A 16,393-nucleotide genomic window follows, 5' to 3' on the forward strand; every position below is an offset into this window, starting at 1 on the left:
GTGCCAACACCAAAACTTTAAAAATTCATAACTTTTGCATCGATTGTCCGATTTTCCTCAAACTTTCACTGATGTGTCCTAGTTAAGTTTGCTACTTTCACTCACTCACATTTCTCTTTGCATTAACTGTCATACAGCTGAGTGTAAACCTAAGAAACGCAATCTCGCGGGTGTGCCAGCTAGATGTTCAGAGGCCAATTAACTTTGCAATACATGATGTATTTAGAAGATTTATGTGGGCGCGTGATCGATTTCCTCCAAATTCCCATCTCGATCGTGGGGCTGTATGTGGGGCCGGGGGAAGCGCATCAACGACGTGCACGCGCGCGCCATTCGCTGAGTACACGCAGCAGTTCTCCATCTCCTATTTACAGATCGAGAGCAAGAAATCCTGAATTGTCGAGGTCTCCATCAAAATTTTCGTGTCGAGGGTTTCACAGAGACAGTGTCTTGCTTCATAGGCCCTATATTATGATCATTAATAATAATAAAAAAAAAAATCTTGACTCTTCGAATTGCGCCAGTATTTTTGTGGATTCTGGGAATCTACCCCCCCCCCCCAAAAAAAAAAACCAAACAAAATAAAAACAAAACAAAATAAAAAAAAAACAAACAAACAAGCAAACAAGACAAAAAAAGTTGGGGTGTAATATGGGCCAACTAGTAGGCCTATACATTATGGTGTCATCCGGATGCAAAATGAAATTCAACGAAAGATGCCCGATCGAGTCCATTTTGTACATAGTTTACTTGATTGTGATGGTGCCGTAGGCCTATAAACATAAAAAGGCCTACATTTCTTTTTTAAAGCAATATGGTTCACATCGCTTGGCCTCGGGGGATAAGAATCACTAGTCCTATTATAGTGTCATTAATCAACTCGGCAGAGTGATCTCGGCCAGAAGAAAACCCCCAAAATGAGATTCTGCCCATGGCTTAAATTTCTCTAGGATAATAGGGGCCTAATTTGGGTTATCAGGCCTATGTGATCCGGCCTTTAAACTTAATTCCCGATGATTCAGGACCCCCCCCCCTTCAAAAAATATATAGGTCCTATATATTATATAAAACAAACTAAAAACGATAGATAAGAATTAGGCCTATAGGCCCATGTCACAAAATAATGTTGATCAATTTGTGAAAATTCTAAAACTAATCTTATCTTACTTCAACACTTTGGTGCATAGGGTCTATATATATATATTTTTTTTTTCCCAAGTACACGTTTTAGGCTTAGCATGCGTAGAGCACTGTGGACACGGATGTAAATCAAATTCTTATTAGAATTGGGTATTTAATTTTCCTTGTCCATCAATTCGACTTTTACACAAGTGAATTGACTAAATCTAGGGAATTAGTATTGTGTAGGCCTACTCAGTAATTACTTGTTCGTCAATTCTGATTTACTTAGCATTTTGGTGTTCTTTTTTTTTTGTGATGTTCGGCCACGTATTTTTCTCACCTAGGACTGTTTATTATACATGCTTTGATTTGTGAAGAAATAAAGTACTCAGTATACTACTGTATCAGTCCTAGAAGTGCAGGCCTCCGACAATTGTGCATATGTGCACCACCAGTGCAGATTTCTTGCAACACATTCGCGATATCAAAGATCCTATAAATCAATCGTGTAACAAACCGATACGACATGTTGAATGTCGTGAGACGACACACCGTGTGTGCATGCTTTAACTGTACCAAAACAGCACGCCATCAAGTTTGTATGTGATAATGCTCGTTCACGGGCCTCGCTCATAATTGGACAGTATGCCTCTGGTACTGCACTGCGTGCAGTCTACGAACGTGTATTGAAAGCGCCTCGCTAAGGCCTGTGTGTTGTGCATGGTGAAGGAGTACCTGTATCTGTGTACATGTGTTGTGTACAATTGGATGAGAGTGAGGCATATGAAAGAAGTGTATTATGAGCTTTGAGGACTGAATCGTAGTCTATCACTCAATATGGCGCGCCTTCGGTTCCCAGGGAGGCCTGGCCACCGTTATGGCCGATCTCTGGTCCGATATTTGCCCGAAGAGGCTCGAAATCGTCAACATGCCTTCTTTGCATATACAGCATCAATCCAGCGAAATTTGAAGTGGTTCTATGATCTTTTTGGTGATTCAGACGAGGTAAATAATAGCTTGTGTGAACACATTTGGGTGTCGTATTTTTGACGTGTGATGAATGCGTGTGATCATCACATCACTTCGCCTACCAAAATCTATCGCATGTCTCATCTGCTCATGAATTGTGTCTAGAACAGTTTCTAGACGACTAAGATTGAAATTAGTCAACCGGAATTTGAAAAACATGCCAACGTTTCTCTGTTATGAGGGCATTTTGCTTATTAATGATAGGGCCATGTAGTACTAGTGGTGGTAGATTGAATTGACGTGGTCGTTGCATGCCTGTCCATGATGTGATAGGGCCTAGGCTCTAATGTGATGATCAAGAAAGAATTTTTACACTCAGCCTGCATGCATGCTCTCGCACTCGGTATCTAAATGTTAGAATTAGTCATTGTATATAGACCAGGCTCTTGGCCATACCTCAAGTGTTTTGGTCCATTTCATACCTGTTACGGATTCTAGATTCTACATGTAGGTGATCTATGTCCTCGGATAGGCTTGGATTGGTGGGTATAATCACATGAATTATTAACTGTTTGGACCCTTGCTTGGTAGTCTAGATGTCTAACAGTTTTTAGAGTTTGCTGTGTCAGTGTGTGTGCAGGAAATGTATCGGTATCGCACAGATTTCAGTTGAACTTGATCTGCTGTTGTAAGTTTTTTGAGAGTATAAGTCAGTAAACCTAACGTTGGCTTAATCGTATTATAGACTGTCCGTGTGAAGTGAAAAATAAAGAGCTCACATAGACAGTGATAGATCTCAAATTAAACTTGTAGTAGGCCTAGGCCTAGTAGGCCTAGGATAAGACTGGAGCACCAGTGCAGTATTCGGTCAGCTACCGGTATTCGGCCACTTACGTGTATCACTAACAGTTAGTCACCAGCCAGTAAGTTCAACTGTCACAACACATGCAAATCACATCAATTCACATACTTTCACACTCATTCACAACAGGAAACTCCCTTTAGCCCCCTCCAAAAATCCATTGAAAATCCCAAATTTTACCGTCAAAAGTGTAGAATCGGCGTTACCTTCCAAAAGTGCGCGCGGATAAGGCCCAGTTATAAGAGTATGGGTCGCCGAAAAAGCGCTAAAATTCGAGAAATAGGCCGTTATCCCGCGGGATTTTTTGCTTATCGCAAGCTTGGAGTGTGATGGTATCCTCAAAATCAAAACGCAAAAGAAAAACAAAATTTCCATACATGGTGATACAGTGTCTCAATGTACAGTACAAGGGTTGAATGCAAGTGCCAAATCCCCAGTATTCAGTCACCAACGGGCGCCGCAACGTCGCCGATGCAATTTTGCGCCAACAAGGTAGAGCGCCCACACGTTTTTCAGCTGCCTTGAACACGCATTGACTTTGAACGCGCATATCGCGTGACCGAATACTGGTGGCGGTGACCATATACATGTACTGGGGAATTTTCAAGGTGATATACAGTATTTTGCGATTTTGTGAAATTCTGTGAATGAAAATTGAGATTAAAGAAATTTGATATATTTCACATACATTGCTGTAGATATGATGTATGTATTATTTTAGTTTGAAAAATATTGCAAAAAAAGCTTAAGTGATCGAATACTGGGGATGTTACCCTACTGTCCTACTACTGCTACTGGGTCGACCTTAAATTGGCCAAACAATGTAACGTTAGGCCTATCTACGTCCAACCTCATTTCCAGTAGGCCTAGATCTAAATCAAGTTTGAAGTTTCGCAAACCTACAGCTCTTTTTTCTGTTTTAGTTCAACACTTTATACATATCTTACCCTAGAAGGACCAACACTATCAGTAATAGTCACTAATACAATGCATCCAAATTGGTCTCACTAGACCCTCTGTTTTTAGAAATTTGCATTTAATCAAAACATACATTGTTTTGCCGTCTCAACGTAACCACAGTATCGCCATTGACATGGCAAAACAATGTAAGTCTCGATCGCTGGCGCGCGTACACTGTATAATGTATTACAAATGTCAATATGCGCGCGCTTCTGCGACCGTATTACTGCGTAAACATTGAGATGGCAAAACAATGAATCGCATGTAGATACAGTACATTGTTTTGCCTAGTCCATGCCCATCATGTGTTTAGAAGGGGCAAGCGTATCCCCGCTTATATAATTTTTGCCACCAAAATGTGAACAATTTCCAATGGGAGGGAGCTTCATATCTCAGCAACGGAATGGGTTCTGATTTCAAGATTTGGTCAAGAGTTAGATTATACTACAGTATTTATAAGCTGAAATATGTGACTAAGTCAATTTTCATGAATTTTCGACATAAATTGTTTTGCCAATTCAAGGCCGGGGTACGTCTTCAGCACAAAATGTAAATTGAAATTGTAGGCAGCATGCAGCCACATGCGAGTGACTACCGTGGCCCGCTGCATAGAACAGTTTGCCAAACATCAACACTCAAATGCAATGTTTTTTATTACGATGAAAATAACCATTTTTTTCTTACATTCTACTCCCAGCTCCTAGACAACATTTTATTTTCTTTGAATAGTTTCAAATTAGGCCCTAAGTCCCATTGTCTTTTCTCTTTTTTTTTTGTCTTATCACAAATGTTAATCTACTTTAACTGCAAGTTTTCTTAAAGAAGATCGTACTTCCTAACCACCAAAGGCCTCAGGATTTCAATTGGTGCATTCCGATTCCACAATTGACAGCAATCAGCAGCCAGCCATGACAGCGCAGCAGTCAGCGGTGCGCTACAGCAGCTAGATGACAGCACTATCTATACGCTGTATAGATACTTGCACCATAAGGAGCTACAGCTCAACCACAGTATACTGTAAAAGCGGAAATTTTCGCGGTATTGAAATTTTTGCGCATTTGGCGCAACCAGAAGATAGCGCGAAAATAAAAGCAAGCGAATATTTTTGCGTGCCATAGATCTATGTCCTAGTAGCTGATGTCTTGATTCCACGGAATTAAAAACACGCGAAACTCTACTTACCTGGCCAAGCGCAAAAAATTAGTAGCGCGAAAATATCCACTTTTACAGTAACTGCGAAACACAGCCCAAACGTGTAGGGAAGGATATATTGAATCATGATAGGGTGTAGTATCGTGGGTAAATTCCAACTTACGTACTGCACTTAAAATTTCTTCAATTTGAATACTTACAGATTTGATCCAATTGTTGATAACACTTGCTCCTCCGGTAGTCCTTTTCTGTAAATATTGTAGACTTTAAATGATCCAGTCAAGAGGAATCTGTGAGAACAACAACTGCTCCCTTCGACGGGATTTGAAACCTGTGCACGTACACTGTATGCTTACCGGAATGCAATGTAGCCTTTTCATTAAGGCATTCTCCCTGTATTGCATTGCTTTCTGGGCGAATGACGAAGCGATATCCTAGCCGAGCACGACAGCGTGAGAGCGAAAGGGCCTTATCCAAAGGCGAAAAACATTGCACCTTTCATGCATATAAATTGTATAATATTCATATCGCCAATGCGCTATGTGCCTTCGCAAAGGTTGTTTCGAAAAACAAAGGGAAAAATGGGGAGAAAGGAGATGGACTCGTAGAAAAATGTCCTTTCAAGACCGTAGGATCAGTTTCAAAGTTTAAAATTGACCGGAAAGTATGAATTAGATAGAGATGTATAGAATAAAAGTAAGGCTTTTGCTGGTGAAATACATAACTTATAGAGCCGCAAAAATTTGGGGTTGTCTTCCAACGTTCAGTGACAGCACTCTTTCAACTCGGGCACTCCCACAGTATAACTGTGTACAAGGAGGGCCCGGTGTTAATAGTTGTGATACTTGTATGCTCATGTTTGCGCTTACATGCTGTTTGTTGATGTTTAGGGTGGTGGCGCAGTGCTCCTGTGCTAACCATCTAGCACCAGGTCCCCCAATCAAGTCCCCCAATCAATTGTAACTTTGCTATTGATCTTAGATCCATCTTGTAAAACAAACATGAGTATGGAGTGACGAAAACATTATGGGGAAAATAAAATTGTCTGGAAGGTCTAAATTATGAGGTTATTTTCAGTGCTTGGCGAGTTGGTGATGTGATCTACTCATAGTAGTACTGTCAAACCATGTCGCCAAGTTTATATCATGTACATGTAGACTGGGTCTTCTTCATCAAATTCCATGTGACCAGATTGCACCAAAATCAGAGGATCGTAGTTTTTATCAAATCTTGTACATTTGAACCAAACCGGATATCGGTAGGAATTCTTGACAGTGTGACATCAACTTGCATGCCATTGCTGATAATGGCTCCCTCTTCATAAGCCCCATGTCTTACACTGCTGCCGACACTATCCAAAACTGATGTTACGTTGTAGCTCTTGTGTTTTAAATTTGAATGAATTTGAATATGTGGTCTTTCATGTCATTGCTCAAAATAAGTCAATCTCTTTGTGAGCTTTGCGGAGTATGCTGCCTACACGATTTGAAACCAAAGATAGCTGTGTACAGGTGAAATTTTGCCCGAATTATGAGGGTATACATGCAAAAATTAGATAACTAAATTCAGTTTTAGATTGTGAATACATGTAGCAAGCAGCATTATGCCGCAAAGCTTGTGAAGGATGAATTGTTTTGAGAGAGGACATGCAAGTTGATGTCAACTGTTCCGCGTAACTGATTTGGTTCAAATTTACTTAAGGGTTTGGTAATAAGTCATGTCACATGTATTTCAGGGTGGTCTACAACTTGAAATTTGAACATCTTGCAAGCTCTGAAATGATATGAGATTATTTTGGAAATTGTATGCATGCAGAGTGCACATCACGAGCATGTAACGTGCAATATTTTGCAACTTATTTCTCCATGTGCTGCTTATGTTCAATATTTTGCACATGAAATATTTAAAGTGGTTTGATGTTTCTCAAGTTTTGCACATGTTTGGATACATTTTATTGTGATCATTTTGCTAATTCTTGAGGATGTCGCATAGCATGTACTTGTTCAGTGTGTAGTTGCTGGCTTTTTAGGATGTTGTGCAAGAATTCAAGCATGGTGCAGCAACATGCTCAAACCCCTCAAGGACTAACCCTACCTGTCCAGGGGTCGCACTTAACTTTTTTTTTTTTAACTAGCCAGGCGGACTACTTAGAATCAATTTTAACACTGAAGCAATATTTTGGCTAGCCAGACGGACTAGTAACTTCAGAATTTTATGATTTTTAGCTAGTCCGACGTGATTTTGGGTGGCCAATGGCCAGCGGACCATCGCCAATTTCGAACCCTGCTGTCTAGGGTAGAATTTGGCATAAGACTACTACTTCTTTGTTATTTTCCTGGAAAGGCAAATTATTTTAATAACTCAACTGCTGTTTGCTGTATGCCAGCAGTAGCTGTAGATTTTTGTTCTAAAATGGACACAGAAATGTGATAACACAATCTCAGTTGGGTGTCAAGAAAAGTGCAAAATATTAGCTAAAAAGGTATGCTGACAGGTAATGGTTTATAATCCACGTACATTGCACCTTAGCAACTCAAACATAAGTCAGGTATCAGGAAATCATATCAAGTACGAATAGCTAATGACTTATTTTTTTCAATTTCTGGCTTAATGTTTAGTCAGCTTTCATGCAACAGTGCCCAGAGCAGTCATTTTGCTTTTTTTCTGGGCTCTTCACACACTAAGAGACTCTCATTAAAATGTGACAATTGATGTTTGAAGGGATTCTCTGTATTTTCCTTGGTTAAAATGGAGAAAACTGTTGAAGGGCTGCTGCTTCAATTTTATGAGAATGTAGTGTGATGAGTACCGGTATGGAATACACTGTAGCTTATAGGCGGTGTAAGAATTAAGAAACAAGTGTTTATCACGTTTGGATGTTTACTACTAGTAGTGTAAGAGCCTCATTGGAGATTTCATGTTTTGTTGTCTTCTTTTTTCCCTTGCAACAGGAGGATGATTTCCAAGGGTTTTCCGCTGCCGAGGCTGGCCCTGTTTCGCCAGCAAAGCCAGAGGTCCAAGAAACAGATCCAGAGGAGGATTCTTCACTCTCCCCTAAAATCAAAAACGTCAAAGCGGCGTGGCCCATCCTTGGGCGCAGGGCGGGCAGAGAAGAACTCTACACGAAGATCACTTGCGCTGAGATGCAGCGCGGCGAGTGGAAAACAGCCAACCCCTACAAGAGGAAGAGAGCCAGAGTTGTGGACGGGAGAATACAGAAGGTGAAATCAGGGAAGAGTGGACGAGATAGTAGTAGGCGGCAAAGGTCGATTGACAGACCCTCTTACAGGGACATGATCAAAGGGGTCGAATTTGTCCGACCAAAACTAATCCCACCCAAATCAGATCTTCACATCAAGCCAAAGAAACAGTCGATACCACAAAAATTGCCCAAATTTTGGCGCGGTAGTTCAGGGAAGATGCTTGGTGGAAAAATCCGCATGCCCTTCGTACTGCCAAAGAAGCCAGGAGAGCTCAGCTCTGCAGGACCAAGCGCAGCTTCCACAAAGGGACTCACGAAGCTTAAAATCAAACTCATTGGCGATGGAAACAAGGCAGCGATAGTTCAGAGAGGACGTGGAAGACCAAGGAAAAAGACCGAACCAGAGACTGAGTCTCCAACCCCAGGAAAGGTTGCTGCCAGCCAAAAGCAGAAGACAAGGGGGAAGAGGGAACTGGCCCAGCAGCTGTTGAAGAAAGCCAAAGGCAAGAACAAGAAGCAGGAACCATTGCCAGTGAAGTTCAAGCCATGGGGTAAGAAGAAGCTACAGCAGGCTCAGCAGACGCTGAGTGATCCCGTTCCAGCCACCAAGACGGCAAAGGTCGGCAAAGTGAGCATTCCAAAGTCGAAGCAGGTCAATATTTCCCACGCCAAGCAGCTCCTGAAGAAGGCCAAGGATGTACAGAGGAAGTCCCAGCAGCAAGAGTTTGGCTCAGACACCCCCGGAAAGAGATCGGTGAAGTGCTCCAGTAAGCTAACCGACATGGTCATGAAAGGGGTGGATCTGCACTTCCTGCACAGAACGGCGTCCCCTCCTGTGGTCAAAGACAGAGCTCTCAAGAATCCGCGGAAGTCCAGGAAGAAGCTTACAATGCTTGAATCATCAAAGTCCGAGAACAAAACCCCAAAGCCCTCGAAGAGCAGTCTTGGATTCATCATGCCAGTTGTGAGCTCTCGATCATCCAGAGTTATCAAGCCAACAAAGCGATTCATCGAGGAGGAAGATTTCAGTTGCACCTCTCTTTTCTCTTCTCCGTCAGCTGGTCTGGACAGCAGCTGGAAAACGTCTTCTTCCTTCAGTGATGTATCTCTTGTGTCTCCCAGTTTGGATACTGCTGATGTCGTGCCAGTAACACCTGAGAAGCAACAGGCAAAACCTGACAAGCAGACACCCTCCACAAAGCAGTCCGGAAGTGCGAAAAAGAAACAGAAGCCCCACAATAAAGACCAAGAAGCATCCCCTCAGCAGTCACTATCAACTCCTAAGAAGATAAAGCCTGTGAAATTAGAGGTGGAGGGAGATCGGGGCACAGCTAGTGTGGATGAGGCGCCTAAGGTCACTAAAGTGTTGTCTGACAAAAAGCTTGCTTTGAAGTTCAAGGAAATCAACAACAAGGTGAAAAATGGTGAACCTCTGTCCAAATCTGAGAAGTCCAGACTGCTCGAGACCGAGGACCAGTCTTGGCTCCCATTGCAAGCAGTCTATAAAACTTTGATCATGAAGAAGAAACTGAATGAAGAGGAATCTGCGGCTCTGAGAAGATCACCGCTTGTCCTGTTCCATTGTCTGGACAGTGGCGAGGAGATCATGCATGTTCGTGGCAGAGTTGACGGCCTACCCTCAGTCGTCGAGATCCAGGAGAAGATCGCTCTGGCAAAGGAGGTGACACAGCAGGAGAAAGAGAAGCTGGCCCGCTACAACAAGGTGAGAAAGGCCAGGGTAAGCCAGCAGAAGCGTAAGCAGAAGGAAGAGAGTAGAGCAAGAAAGAGTGCCACCAAAAACAGTGGTGTCTCAGATGACACTGAAAACAAACCACTGGAGGGCAAGCAGGAAGGGGCAGACCTGAAGACCAGGACAGACAAAGGAAAAGACATCAAGAAAAAGAAAAAGAAGATTGCATTGACAGATGTAGAAAGAGCAGAACGAGGAAAACTTGAGCAGCAGCAGTTGCTCAAAAAGTACATCGATGAGAAGGAGAATGTGGCCAAGACCATTGCCGAACAAGGCGATTCCGCTGACCATGATGAACTGCCATCTGTGAGGGCCTTGCACAGGAAGGTGAAGCATGGCCTGGACCTCACCCCCGAGGAGATGGAGAAGCTGCGGAAAGACAAGATCCTGCGCAGCAAGAAGGACCAGCTCCGCGAGGCAAAGATGCGCCTGAAGAAGTCCTTTGACGAATTGGGAGTGGAAGTGCAGAAGACCCTTCCAGATCGTGGGGAGGAAGGTGCAGTGGGCCTGGATAATGAAAGCGGGAGACTCTCCCCCAACTCCCGGAAGCTTCTCGAGCTGGGTAGCAAGCTGTTTGAGGAAACCATTCCATCAAAGAAGAAGAAGAGTTTGAAGAAGTGTCGAGACCCGCTGAAGGTCAACGTCCTGTCTCCCAAGCCGAAGCTGTCCAAGGCCGAGAGACTGAAGCTGAAGAAGAAGAAAAAGAAGAAGAAGCGCAAGAAGCGACATAGCAAAGACGTGGACGGCATCGAATTCAAGCTGCACAAGAAGCATGCGTCCAAGAAGCTTCTGATGAAGGCCAAACACCGTCGACGCAAACTCTCTCCAGACAAGGTCAAGCGTGCGGCAAAAGCTCTCCTTCCAGGGAAAACTGAGCATGAAGAGGGGTCAAAACTCAAGAGCTTATTATCAGGAGACAAGCTACTTAGTCCATCTGACAAGTCCCTTCATGATGCAGGTAATATATTGGTATTGTTTTTGTTTTCATTAATATTCTGTGCAGTAAGAGCTGATAGTCCACCATTGACTTGATGTTACAGATTATATTGTCTTCAGTTTGTTTGTGAAGGTCTTCAATGCTATTTACATCATATTGAAAAACTGAAAGAGAAAACTCAGTGCAATGTATTGCATTCTCTTTCAGTGACACCAAGATGGCGAATGCAGTGATATTGTTGAGATTTCAGTCCTGGAGTTAAATTCATCAGGGTAGTTACTCTCCATAACGTTTCTGTCATTTCTGTTTAGAGAGTATGTTGATAATCCTGAATTGTCTTGATAGTATTGAGCAATTCTCGCTATCTCCAATGACGTAAAAAGTACCCGGATGTGGCTTTTTCGTCAAGATTTAGTGCACTTGGTAGCAAGGGCACTTCCGGCGCTTAGCATAATTTGCACAACGCTAGCGTGCGTGTACGTGTACCTTACCTATAGCGCCGCGCCGACTACGGATACTAGTACAGTTACAGGCGGCTGTACCGCCAGAGCCAGCGAGTGGCCAGGCCTGTCATACTCGTACACTGTACACGTAGTCGAGTCCCCGCCGGCGGCCGGCCTTGCATTAGCATGCACCACTGCACGCAGTGCATAAGCTAACACTATACTGGTACAGCGTACTGCTTGATCATGCGACCGACGTGCACATCACAGATCAGTCATCTCTGCATACGCTGAAAATATGCTGGAAAATATTCACCCACACCACCTGGATATGGTCATAGAATGCCCATCTTTTTTTATTTGTTCTCTGTCGAAATGTCGCGAACACAATCGGGAACGAACAGTGATCTCGAACTTATCCTGTCTCCGCAGCAACTTCTTCCAAGTAAGTACAGTACATACAATGTACGTAGGCACTAGGCCTACTACCTAGTGCTACTACCACTAAGTCACGCGTGCACGTACTGCGCTGTGGAGTCACCCGCAAACTTCACCCACGCTGCCACGTCACGTCTCGCATGCCAGTAAGGGTCCTATTTCTGCAGATTTTTTTCATTTATTGTCGTGCAAACAACACATGGCAGCTTCGCAGCAACAACCAATAGTCGTATTAACAGCAATTTCTGAAAGTATGGTGAACGAGACATTAAAATAAAAAAAATCATATAAAAGAAGGTGTCAAAGCAGAGGGAAATGTTTCCTAAAACAGATTGTTAATGAGACATATTAAAAGATATTCGCGCGAATGAGAAATCGTGAGTTAAAACTGACTGATTTGCTTCACCGATATTCGCTCCGGAACAGCCGTCTTTTTCAGGCCCTAAAATATGACGTCACGAAATGAACAAAACCCTTTACGAGTGCAGCGGGACATCGAGGCCGCCATTCATAAAGCATGTATTTCTTGGTAGGTGGATGCAATATTTGGCCTGTCTTTAGTCGCATCTGCTTTCTCGGCTGAGACATTAAAACGTCAAATTTTTACCTTATATTGTACGGAAAGACTTTGAGTTTGACATCGAGAGTGAATTGAGTGATGACAGTGACAATAACACTGATATTGACAGTGGCAAAGTCAGGGTTGTAAAAGAAGCGAGGGAGAGGCGACGAATATGGAAGGCCGCTGTGGACATAACTCGTTTGGGGCATACATGGAAACAGGCATACATATGCAACTGCCTCTCCCTGCGTATGCCCCAAACGAACCACGTCCGCAACGGCCCTCCATAGACGGAGCTCACTGTGTGGATGGAGTGCGTAGCACAGCGCACATTTCGTGACGTCATAATTTTGGTCACCAAAATTTTGCCGTCAGAGCGGGTTCAGGTGGTCTAAAAAGAGTCTCAAAACACCATCTCTCCATCGTTCTGGAGATGTTTTTACCTTCTGAAAGCTAGTTATTCATATTCCTAGAGACTTAAGCTTTTTCCTTTTTTTCTCGTTCACCATACTTTAAGAATGGAGAAATTTCAAATCATATTAAAGCTGTAATTCAAGTCGAGAAAACAGGAAGTACACGTAGAATACGGTCGGTTTTATGTGTAAATAGCATTAGTCACGTATCACGCGCATACGAACGGAAGTGACTTTGCTACCGGACTATCCCATAATGCACCGTAAATGACGCTTAAATCAACATCCGGGTACTTGCAAAAGTTTGTTGCTACTCTTCTCAACACTTTTTTTTTTTGCATTATTATGTGTATGTGTGTTAGATTTATCCTACAGGGCAGAGTATGTGACACTATTTGTTGTTCAATCCGCTGCGATAGTACCCAGATTTCACCGTTATTTCATCATATTTGCTCTGTTTCTCCAAATAACAGTTTCTCGTCAGATGGCTGATGCCCTGGAAGCAGATATGTCTCCGGACCAAGCAGAAGTGTCAAAGGTCCATGCTCCTCAGGTATGCCTATTTTCATTTTGTTTTTCATTCATTCATTCTTGCACTCATTCACTCAGTCATTAAATTCACACATTTATTCACTCATTTACTGCATTCATTTATTTATTCATTCTCATTCTTTCACTCATTCATTCACTTATTTATTAATTTACTCATTCGCTCATTTACTCAATCACTCATTCATTCATCCACTCATTAACTAGTTCATTTACTCATTCACTCATTCATTTACTCCATTCACCATTTGTTCATTCATTCAGTCATTCATTCTCTCATTCTCATTCTTTCACTCATTCATTCACTTATTTGTTCATTTACTCATTCATTCATTCATTCATTCATTCATTCACTCATTCACTCATTCACTCATTCATTCATTCATTCATTCATTCATTCACTCATTCACTCATTCACTCATTCACTCATTCACTCATTCATTCATTCATTCATTCACTCATTCACTCATTCACTCATTCATTCATTCATTCATTCATTCATCCATTCATTCATTCATTCATTCATTCACTCATTCATTCATTCATTCATTCATTCACTCATTCACTCATTCATTCATTCATTCATTCATTCATTCATTCATTCATTCATTCATCCATTCCTGTACTCACTCATTCAGTATTTACTGGTGCAGATATTAGAGTCAGGTCAGCACCAGTGATAAACCGTGATCATGCACAAACAAATGTCCAGCATACAGGTTACATTCTGCACACCTGACATTAACAAGGTATCTAAAAATTTGGAGTAGGAGTACCTGGCTTTACACTCTCTTATGATGGAGAGGCATCCGCAGTGTAACAGCGTGTGGTCGAATTTATTCTGGATGTCTAAAAAGGAATATGTATTCAGATTTTTGCTTCTTCACAGTGAAATTTTGTTTACAAAGGGAAGCCCAGTCTTTTTTGATATGTACATGTTATATGCAACAGAATGCAACATGATTCGACACTACGTATTGTCCGACAGGTCGCAAGCGAAGTGACAATAGAAGGTGGGGTCATGTCCGCCGGCCCGCGCATCAAGCACGTCTGCCGCAGAGCCTCGGTCGCCCTCGGTTACTCCCCGGCCCGCTACGAGGGGCGACCTCCGACCCCAAGGGACAGCCTGACACTGAGTGCGTTGCCTAGCAATGAGAGGAAACAGCTGTTCCTGAGTGATGCATCTGGTAAGCTCTTCCTCTGTTGCATACTACTTCATTAAATCGCAGAATGTCTTGTAAGTCCACAGTATCTCTTGCTACAGTCATGCTCTACAAATGTTTTAACGTCTTTTGATATTTTGCCTGGATGAGAAAACTATTTCCTTCAATTCAGTTCACCAGTCGCTATATTTCTGGGTTTTTTCCTTTTTTGTTACTTTCAAATGAAATTTTAATCATGCAAACACATTTTTATATATATGCGAGCTATTTTAGGGAATGTGATGTTTTGCAAAATCGGGACTATTTTGTCAGTGGTTTAATTATTCATTGCTAACCACAGTGATAGAAATCATAAATATCTTCCTTACCAACCAGCAAAGTTGGTGATCTCCAACCTTCATAGATGATGAACTATATAGATGGCAATACATAGCAAGTGTATTTTGACATGTTAATTTCCTGAATATTATGGTACATCAAAAGCTCTCTTAACTACATAATCTTTAATCATTCTAGAATAATGTTACATTCTGAAATTCTTTTAAAGAGTGTGAAATAGCTGGTGTTTACAAATGGTCTCAGACAAAAATCTTCGTAATGACACTTTGTCAAAAGAGCTTACTTGATGATCCAAAGACACATATTTAGACAGACTTTGATATTTCAATCATAGCTATTTCTCAAGACTGAATGTAAAGTATGTGTTACTTGTGGGATGCGTGTAGTTTTACTTTTCTTCTTTACCTAAATGTGCAGTTACGATGAGTTTCTTTTTACGTGACCTGATTGATGTGTCTTTTGTTGCTTGCTGTATGTGTACAGATCACAACAGTGGGGCCGAAGACGGTAGCCCCGGCAGCCAGACCTCTCCCCGTCTCTCGGGTCGACGACGAAAGTCAACCTTCAAGCGGCGCTCGATGGCGGACTTTGTCACCATGGACGGAGACGATTCAGACACTGTGTCTAGTCAGCCCAAACGCTCACCGCACAAGAAGAAGATGAAGAAGAAGAAGAAGTTTGGCCCCGGAGTCGGCATGACGTCATTACTAGTCGACTCCTCGAACATCAAGCGTCGGACGAGATGTGGCAAGTGCTCGGCCTGCCTGCGAAAGAGCGACTGCAAGACTTGCACGAACTGCAAGTGAGTGATGGTGATTCTAATTCGCAAACACCTCCTATCAGACAGGGGTGGCTCTACCACTTGTAATCCTATGTTTAGTAGTGCGTCAATCCAAGGTGTTACATGTTTGGGGGGGGGGGGGGGCAAGAGTAACATTTTTTTATGAGCATCAATGAGGAGCAATTAGTTCGGAAAAAATGTTCTAATCCGTTCATGACCATTCTCTTACCAGAAATCTCCATACTAAGCCGCCTTTGTTAGCTGTGAGATTTGGAAGGTCTACATCAATCACTTTCACACGGTCTTTGTGAATAGTCTTGTTGGGAGAATAACACCCTGAACTAACCCTGAACGAACCCTGAACTGTGCAGAATCTAGAATTCAAAAGGTAATTTACATATGCAGAACAGAAATTACAAGAAGAAGATCAGTACATGAAAATCTGATTTAAATAACAAAAAAATAGAGGAATAGCTGGAGTATGTGAGACATTAATTCAAACATGGTTTTACGCCTGATTAACATTGTTAACATGTCACAATTCTTCATGTGGATCTTTAAACTGGTGGAGCCTTCGATGACTGATGCCCAAGATGTGCTGCAATTGAATGAGGCATAGTGCTTGAATGAATCTATCATGATTCCGTCTGTGATTATTATCTCAACAGGGACAAGCCTAAGTACGGTGGACCAGGAACCAAAAAGCAGTGCTGCATGTGAGTGACATGGGACTTGTCAAACTTGTTTTATC

General features: G+C 42.3%; 1 protein-coding gene across 1 annotated transcript in view; it reads left to right on the forward strand.

The window, feature by feature from the left end:
- The first annotated feature begins 1,959 nt into the window (after positions 1 to 1,959).
- The window catches only part of LOC140229667 (uncharacterized), a 52,378-nt gene continuing 37,944 nt past the window's right edge, over positions 1,960 to 16,393 (forward strand). Inside the window, exons 1-6 of the mRNA XM_072309911.1 lie at positions 1,960 to 2,127; positions 8,017 to 10,975; positions 13,284 to 13,363; positions 14,348 to 14,546; positions 15,345 to 15,663; positions 16,311 to 16,358. Coding sequence (XP_072166012.1) covers positions 1,960 to 2,127; positions 8,017 to 10,975; positions 13,284 to 13,363; positions 14,348 to 14,546; positions 15,345 to 15,663; positions 16,311 to 16,358 — 3,773 coding nt within the window. The remainder of the gene's footprint in view (positions 2,128 to 8,016; positions 10,976 to 13,283; positions 13,364 to 14,347; positions 14,547 to 15,344; positions 15,664 to 16,310; positions 16,359 to 16,393) is intronic.

Source organism: Diadema setosum, chromosome 6 (assembly GCF_964275005.1).
Source record: "Diadema setosum chromosome 6, eeDiaSeto1, whole genome shotgun sequence".
In the NCBI taxonomy this organism is placed as follows: Eukaryota; Metazoa; Echinodermata; class Echinoidea; order Diadematoida; family Diadematidae; genus Diadema; species Diadema setosum.